Source organism: Rattus norvegicus, chromosome 3, assembly GCF_036323735.1.
Source record: "Rattus norvegicus strain BN/NHsdMcwi chromosome 3, GRCr8, whole genome shotgun sequence".
Classification (NCBI taxonomy): domain Eukaryota; kingdom Metazoa; phylum Chordata; class Mammalia; order Rodentia; family Muridae; genus Rattus; species Rattus norvegicus.
Genome location: NC_086021.1, coordinates 121,036,012 through 121,044,401, shown reverse-complemented (window position 1 = coordinate 121,044,401; position 8,390 = coordinate 121,036,012). Strand labels below are relative to the sequence as shown.

Sequence of the window (8,390 nt, the reverse complement as noted above, 5' to 3'; positions counted from 1 at the left end):
AGTATATACATTTGTGATTTCTGAAGTTAAAAGTGTACAGTAACTTCAAGAATTCTCAAATTTTTAGTGTAAGAAACTAGTGTTTGGGTATTCTCATAAATAAGCAGTAGATTTTAATACACAAAGAACTAAAGTTAATAGGTTTCTGGGTCACATTCTATCATCAGTAAGAACTTAATTTAGGGTTTTGAGAACTAACAAGTATAGGATATATATGATTCCAGATCTTAGTCAAGTGTACTGGCACATGCCTGTAGTCAACTATTCTGGAGTCTGAGGTAAGTAGGATCCTTTGAGATCAGCCCTGGTAAGACCCCTGTATCCAAGCCGCATGTGCGCTGTTACCCTCAGGCTCATGCTGAATGCTTTGTTCCTAACTAGTGGCACTATTTCCTGGTTGTAGAACCTTTGGGACGAAGTGTCACTGGGGAACCTCATCCCTCTTTGCTCTGCTGTCTATCCTGACTCTCCGTGGGCTCCCACCATCATGTCCTAAGATCTCAAAACTTAGGAACCAAAATAAATTTCCATCTGCATTTTGTCAGCAGTGCAAAGACCTTCACACCCTGTCTTGTAAATATAATGTGACTCATACATTTTGGTATGTTTTAGTCAACTGCACAGCCAGCATCCTATTTTTCCAATTTTACATTGAATCTAACTGAACTCTGTAGATGTCACCTTGAGAGTAAACAGCGCTCATTAGCAGTGAGTACTGTGCACCATCATAAGCTTTCAACTTGGATCCAGCAGTGGATCGCGTTGATTGGAACAAAACACATGACGTCTGGCTTTTCGAAGAAACTTGGCTGACAAGACTCCCGGCCTCTATTCATTGCAGTAAGTGAATGCAGCAGGTTTGCTGCTGGCTGCAGACAGACAAACTGATTTCTAACCACATCCTGGAACTTACTGTTTACCAGAGGTTTCTTGATGAAGGCTTTGTAGCATTTGTACTGTTACTTTCAGGGCTCAGAATCTCATAAGATCCTGGATCCTACCGTTGGCACCACAAATATAAGTTATTTTGGTAAGTTCTGCACACCTGCAAGGGTGGTTTCTCTTGGTGAACTTTAGAAGCAATGCTCAGCTTCTGGGTAACCTAGGGTGTTAAGGAAGGGTGCAGTAGAGCGATCACTGTCACCAGAACCCCTTAGGACTTGGATTTCTCTTAGTCACCCCTATCATTGCCATATTCGAGTCAAATGCACTGTGAATGTAGGTCATGAAACAAGTTGGAGAGGGCTTAAGTGAGGGGACAGGAAAGGAAAAGTACTAGAAAAGAGGTATGAAAATTCCAGCATGAAACAAGTTTGCTAATTTTAAAATCTGGAAGATGGCAAAATTAAAGATGTGTTATCAGTGGTGATCTACGTTTAGGCAATCGTTTGAGACTGATAAAGGAAGTAAATGGTGTTCGTAGGGGTCGATGGAGAAAGGGAGCACTCTAGAAACAGCCAAGAGAGACACAGATTGCCTCTGTCGGAGCTGAGTAAGGCTCTAGGCCAGAGACATCTGCAATGCCTTTCAGGAACTCTGGGAAGGTTTCTCCCACCTGCTGGGGGCGGGGCCTGGGTGGAGCTTGGTTGCGGAGGGAGGTGACGCAGGAGCTATCCAGCACGTCAGCTCCCTGTTTTGGCCCAGATTGCTAGACGCCCGCCCGCGGCCACACGGTGAGTTCCGCAGTGATACAAGTGATGCGGCCTGGCTAGTCTTTCAGCTGGGTTCCTTAGGTGGGGGAGGATGCCTAGCTGGGGTCAGACAAAGGATGGATGCGGGGATTGCAAGGGGTAGTTATAAATAAGGCGTGGGGAAAGAGTTCCGAGAGCAGCGATTGGATAGTTCATCCGTGGGCTGGCCAGTAAAGAAAACATTCTGTATTCGGAGTTGATGGAGATGATGGAGCCTGGTGCCCGCATCCAGCCATTTCATCACAACAGCAGATTATGCTGTTAAAAATAGCCGTCCTTGGCTCTTTGAAGAGCAAGGTTTTAATGTCTACGAGTTGCAAGAAAAGGCCTTTACCTGCAGAAAGATAAAATGAATATTTATTTTAGGAAAGATGTTTAGCTTGTTCTCTACCTTTCAAACCCCTATCCCTGTGAATGCTCAAAAGGGTTTATTTGGCTGTTGCCTGAAGCACCGACCCTAAACAAGCAGCTGCCAGGAAAGCTGTGTGAACAGGCATATCCACGGGTGCCAACATGTAAGGCAGGTTGACACTTGAGATTATTCCCCCATTTTACCATCTTCCCTCTCCTCCCTGCCGCCTCCACAAATCTTAACTCCCAGACTGCTTACCATCAAGGGGCTAGAAGTGCAGAGGGCTTACTGTGTAGCTGGCTTTGTTCCATGCCCCTTACATGATTTTGATCTTTATCGTCACAATAACTCTGTAAGATAAATGGTTACTATCCTCGTTCTGTAGAAAGGGTGGCTGAGGAACTTGCCTAAGTAGGTGATGTGCAGTCAAGTAAGCATCTTTCATGTTGCTCACTTTCCCAGAGCAGGATCTGACCGAGGTGTACCTCTGAGCTGGCTGTACCTACCTCTGAGCTGGCTGTACTTCTGTTCAGGATCTTAATGTATTTATTGCCTGTCTGCTAAGTTAAAACACCCTCAGCCACCACACCAGGACTTTCTGTGTGTTTTGTTTTGTTTTTTACTGTTTGGGTCTCCCCAACTCCCCTTTGCTACTCCTTTCTTCTCTTAAACTGGGAAATCTCAAAAATTATCACCCTCTTTCTCAAATCCAAAAGTACTCAGATTGCAGGGATCACAGACCCTAGGTATGAGAACGTATTCCTGTCCCTAGATCCTCAGGTGTGAGTTGGGGACTTGCTTAGCCTCCACTCTTTGTCTTCTTATTTCTTTCACACAGAGGTTTCCTACCTGGCTTGGACACAAAAGCAAACCCCTACAAATTTTTCATTTGAATCTCATTTTAGGGAGGTTCTTCAGCCTTGACTTGTGATTTGTAATTATACCACCACAGCTGTGTTCTGGCTTGGCCAAGTTATATAAACTTGGTCCTTCCTTCTGCAGGTTAAAAATGACCTCAAGGATGGTCATACTATCTGGTCTTTTGTTTTGGCTGCTGCTTGAGTGGAATCCAGCATTCGCTTATAGTCCACGGACTCCTGACCGGGTCTCAGAGACAGACATCCAGAGGCTGCTGCATGGAGTCATGGAGCAGCTGGGCATTGCCAGGCCACGTGTGGAGTACCCAGCCCACCAGGCCATGAATCTTGTTGGGCCGCAGAGCATCGAAGGTATGCACTATTCCAAACTGACGGTGTTTCCACTGCATTCCTGAGACTACTGTTTCCATTTACAGGGTTTTTTGTTTGGTTTGGTGGGGGTGGGGGGGCAGTGTTTTCTTTTTCTTTTCTTTTCTTTTTTTTATTTTACTAGTAGAATCTTATATTTTTGGTGTGAGCCTAGCCTTTAATGGCTGAGCCATCTCTCCAGCCCTAGTAGAATCTTATTTAGACCAGACTTACCGTGAATTCCATATGTAGGCAAGGATGACCTTGAGCTCCTGATCCTCCTTCCTCCACCTCCCCAGTGCTAACTTTGTGAGATGCTGAGGAAGGAAGCTGGGGCTTCAGGCTTCAGGCTAAGCAAGCCCTCTGCGGGCTAAGCTGCACCCCTGGCCCTATTTCCCCCTTGTGCTTTGCACAGTGATACATGTATAACACATTCAGGAGAGTGACAAGACCACCTCTCAGGAATTCTTCCTGTTTTCCAACTCCTCATAACGTTCTGATAAACCCTAAGTAAAAAGCTGTATTTGGTTTGCCTTCTATGTACTTATATATGAACTAAGAGCCTTCCCCTTGGGAGTGGGCAGTGGGTCTTAAAGAACTATATAAATCCTCACTTTGGATTCTCCCAGTAGCCACATCCATCAGGTACTGTTTCTGACGGATTCCAGACATATAATTTTCATACTATGATTGCCTCACAGTGCTGTCTGCTCCAGGGGTCTATGAATGCTGTGAATAGTGTTGATATATGATCCCCAATTCTGTCTTGTTGCCGACACTTTGAGCCATTGATGTTGCTGTGTGTTTTGGTTGACATTTGATGTCAGGAGTAGATTGGCCCAAGTAAGTTGAATCTGCAAGCACAGAACCATAGCAAATGGCTTATATCGGGATAAATCAGCTAGGACTCCTTGCCATTCTTTTACGGAGAGTCTAAACTCTAAATGGCGCCAGCCACCTGTTCCTGTTTATTTAATTCGTTTGAGGTGGTAAATATCTGCTCTCTCCATGAATTGAGTGCATGGTTAACCACTCTGCTGTTGTCCTGGAGAAGGCTCTCCCTGGTATCAAAAGCCGGCGTTTATTCAGAGCCTCGTTTTATTCACTCAGAATCCAACTCTGTGTTGTCCTCCACATGTCCACGTGCACCTCACGGGATGCTGGGGCACCTCTGTCCCACATGGTTCAGGCCAACTGAGAGAAGGGAACCAACACGAAGTGATTGCAGTGTCTCCTGATATACACTGCTTCCATGGAGCACAGAGTAGGAGATAGGTCAGGAATAGGTAACAGGAACAGGCCCACAAGGCAACGAACGCTCTTAGAGAAGTCCCATGTGAGCTGGATTTTGAAGTTTGCATAGGAAATCCCCAGGGGAGCACGGCGAGAAGGCATGGAGGAAGGAAAGGATAGATTACAGTAGATTGGAGTTACTGACTTCCTATCATTAATCTTGAGGTAATGAGCTGCCATGGCAAAGTCAAGGCTCCGCTAAGGGATGGATATTGATTTGTGCTTCCCATTGACTATTGCTCTACCATGAATTATCACAGCATTAGCAGTTTCACAGGACACCCAGTGTCTCCACCTCTGCTGGAGTCACTTTGGCAGTCTCTCACCATTCAGAGTCAAACCAAGGTGAATTCTGGCATTGACCAACATTACAACCAAGCTGGTGTGGGAGCTTTGAAAAAGCCCATTAAGGTGATTGGCAGACTTCATTTCCATGCAATTATCAGCTGAAGGTCCGTTTGCTCGATGGCTGTCAGCCGAGCTCCTTGGGCAGCGTGCTGTCTCACAAATCCCTATCCTGAATAAGAATGTTCTTTTGTGACATTTCACTCCTCCACAAGAAGCCCCTTTAGTCTGATAAGGCCAATGCAACAGAATCATGGAAGTGACTATTGAGCCACCTCTGTCATCTAAGACAAAGATAACCAGTTATCTCCAGTCTCCACACCATGCAAGGGCGGAGAATCTTGTGTGCTCAGCAGGTAAGAATCTTGGAGCCATTTTAGAGTTCTGCCCCTTGTAGTTGAGGTGGAAACTGACAGGAAGTAGTTCAGAGATAGTGGGAGCAAAGAAAGGAAGTGCAAACCCCGAGCTTTTCCCAGTCCACCCTGGGCTTTTAGTTGGATGACCTGGTTCTTATTTATGTGAACAGATCATTTCTTCAACTCACCCATGGGTCTGTACTGTATGCTCAGAGGCTCACTCACTCATGTGGAATAGCTCCTTCCATCCTCTTAACAGCATCAGAATCCGTGAAATGTGCCCCTCCCAATTCTTATAGAGAACATACCCAGTGTATTCCTGCATAATTCAACACACATTGAATTTGGTCATTATGAATTATGCTACCAAAGCTCCCTGGATTTAAATGCTAACTCCATCCCTTACTGGTGCTGCCATCTTTTAGCAAGTTATTTGTTTCCTTCGTTTCTGTTTGGCTTAGGCATGCCTCTATAGGTACCTTAAAAGAAGCTGAGTAATAGCATCTTCCAAATATAGAAATTCTAGGCCAAAACCAAAACAAAAGGACAAAGTAAAGACTGCTAGGAAGTGGCCGTATGTGAAGGCAACCTCATGAGGTTCAAGGGCAAGAGAACTGAGTCTGTGCTGTGTGCACGATGCTTCCTTGCTACGTGTGGTCTCGGCAACCTCTCTGAAAGGTGATTTTCTTATGGATGAAATAAGACTTCCTTCACATACAGTCATGTGAACTGTGAATAAAAAGACCACAAGACCCCACCTCTTTGTGCATTAGCAGGAAGGCTATGCTTGGTTGTCAGTTTTTATTTGTTGTTTGAGACAGGATCTCATATAGCTCATGCTGGCTTGAAGACTGTATGTAGGCAAGGATGACCTTGAAGTTCTCCCAGCTCTGCCTTCCACCTCCTGGGTTTCTGATCATCTTTCTAACACTCATCATCAACATCGGTCCAGCTCTGTACCTTACATTTCATCACTGCCCATCTTCCCCAGCTGCTGGAGCAGATCTCTGTGACATGGCTAAGTGCTACTACTGTTCCTTAGAAGCAGGGTGACTGAGCAGCTCTCCCAGGGACAGACTTGGGAGCTGCTTACTAAGCCTGAGGACTGACTGACACTCGTATTAAATTGGAGTTGATCAAACCAGGACAGATAAAAACAGTATCAGGTTAAAAATAAAAAACTAAAACAGCAGCAAACTGTTCTCTTAAACTGTCAGCTGTTTCTTCCTTCCACACTTCAAACCACTGAATGCTTAGCACTGTGTTGACACTAAGTCTCAAACACTGAAACGGATGTTATAAATATTAGCATTTATACTTACATTGTTAAGAGTATATCAAAATATTTCTATGTTTGGGAGCCTCAATTCTTTTTAAAAATAAAGAAAACTGAAACTTTTAAAATTATATCAAATGGAGGAAAAAGCCCTCTGTAAGCTAGCATTCTCGAAAAGGCAAGAAGGTTTTAAAGAGCCTTCGTTTGGCCAAACTTGCTGAATAAAGGAGCTGCAGTACCTCGACGCTGCCACAGGGTGGCAACAGCTGCCTCTCAGCTGACAGACCCGGAGGAGAAAACATGGAGGAGCAGAAGAGGCATCTCACTTTGTTTTTGCATAGTCTCGCTGTATTTAGAAGGGGAAGAGGGGAGAAAGAGAAGAGGGAGGAGGAAGAAAAGAAAAGAGGAGAAGGAGGGGGAGGAGGGGAAGAAGAGGAAGAGGGAGGAGGAGGGGGAGGGAGAAGAAGATGAAGAAAAGAGGAAGAGGAGGAAGAAGTAGGACTGTCTCTTGGCCCAGGTAACTTTTCTGAAGTCTGTTTCTAGTTTTCCCCATTCTAGAGGGACCAATGACAGCAGGAGTTTACGATTCACTTTGCCTGCATCGGGATCTCTCTCCAGTTTGGCCTGTACCCTCTGAGGCTACCTTGAAATCACCCACACAACAGAAATTATTTTAAAAGACCTTGGCAAATGATTTTAAATCCTGTGTGGATTAGCTGCCTGGATAAAAATCTAAAGGATTTTAAATGCATATAGGACAGGGAAGATGAAAACTATTGTCTTTAAGGCACTCCGGGGTGTCTGGGAAGGCTTGAAGATGGTTCTCTGGATGTGCATCACACAAGAGGGATGTCGGGGAGAAGGGGGCTTTTCAGAGCCCTCTCCATGTCAGGAGACATGGCTGAAGCTACAGTGTGGATGAGGTGTCCAAGTTAAACATCACTTATGGGGACAGAGCACCTAAGACAAAGTCCTAAAGAGCTCGACACAGAGAAATCCAGGCAGGAAATCTGCAAAGGAAACTGGGGACTGGGGAAGTGGTTCCACAGTGGGGCATTTGCAGCCCTGAGTTTGAAAACCATGAAGGGCAGTGGGAGAAAGAGGCCAACAGAGACTGGTCAGGAAGATGAAGCAGAAGGAAGACCAGAAAAAGAGGAACTCCTGTCCTGTCTCTGGGGACTATGAGATATGGCCATACAGGAGTTATTTGAGCTTTGAGTAGAGCCAGTTCTGTGAAGAATTGGGGTGAGGGGGCAAACCCACATTGCGCTGGATTGAGACAATAATGGAGGGGGAAGGGAGAAGATATAGATGGTAAAACCTCACTCCCAGAACAGTCAGGTCAAGTCAGAATGGTGGCGGGATTGGGGATGGGTTGTGGTAAAGAACTGGAGGAGATTTTTATTAAGGTCGTTATTTTCAATGTGAGCGTGTCCAAATCACTTATGTTCTAGTTGCCAGGGGTCAGTGTAGAAAAAGAGTTGAAGATGAGCAGGCGAGAGAAGACTCAGGGACTCTAATCTTAAAGACATTGTATATCCTTGCAGCAGTGCGATCAAAGCACAGCCTGTGTCCACAGGATATAAAGACAGTTTGCTAAGGAACACAGCCCCAGCCCGATGTGCTAGCACACACCTGCAGTCCAAGCACTGGAAAATCGGGTGGAGGCAGAGGGATCATAAATTTGAGAGTAGCCTGCTTTAAATAGTAAGTTCCAGGCCTGTCTGGGTCCGTAATGCGGCCTTGTCTCAAACACAAAATCACAGATTCCAAGTGATAGACTCAGTAGCTGTAAACAAGGTTATGGCAACTTAAACAATAAGCAGAAATTGTCACTATCCATGATTCTTG

The 8,390-nt window shown here is 45.2% G+C and overlaps 1 protein-coding gene across 2 annotated transcripts in view; it reads left to right on the top strand.

Annotated features, from left to right (window-relative positions):
- The first annotated feature begins 1,520 nt into the window (after window positions 1–1,520).
- The window catches only part of Scg5 (secretogranin V), a 44,462-nt gene continuing 37,592 nt past the window's right edge, over window positions 1,521–8,390 (top strand). The window contains exons 1-2 of one of the 2 annotated variants that reach the window (XM_006234701.5): window positions 1,521–1,673; window positions 3,046–3,272. In XM_006234701.5, coding sequence (XP_006234763.1) covers window positions 3,053–3,272 — 220 coding nt within the window. In that variant the 5' untranslated portion in view covers window positions 1,521–1,673; window positions 3,046–3,052. The remainder of the gene's footprint in view (window positions 1,674–3,045; window positions 3,273–8,390) is intronic. The other variant, NM_013175.4, reaches the window with a different exon arrangement.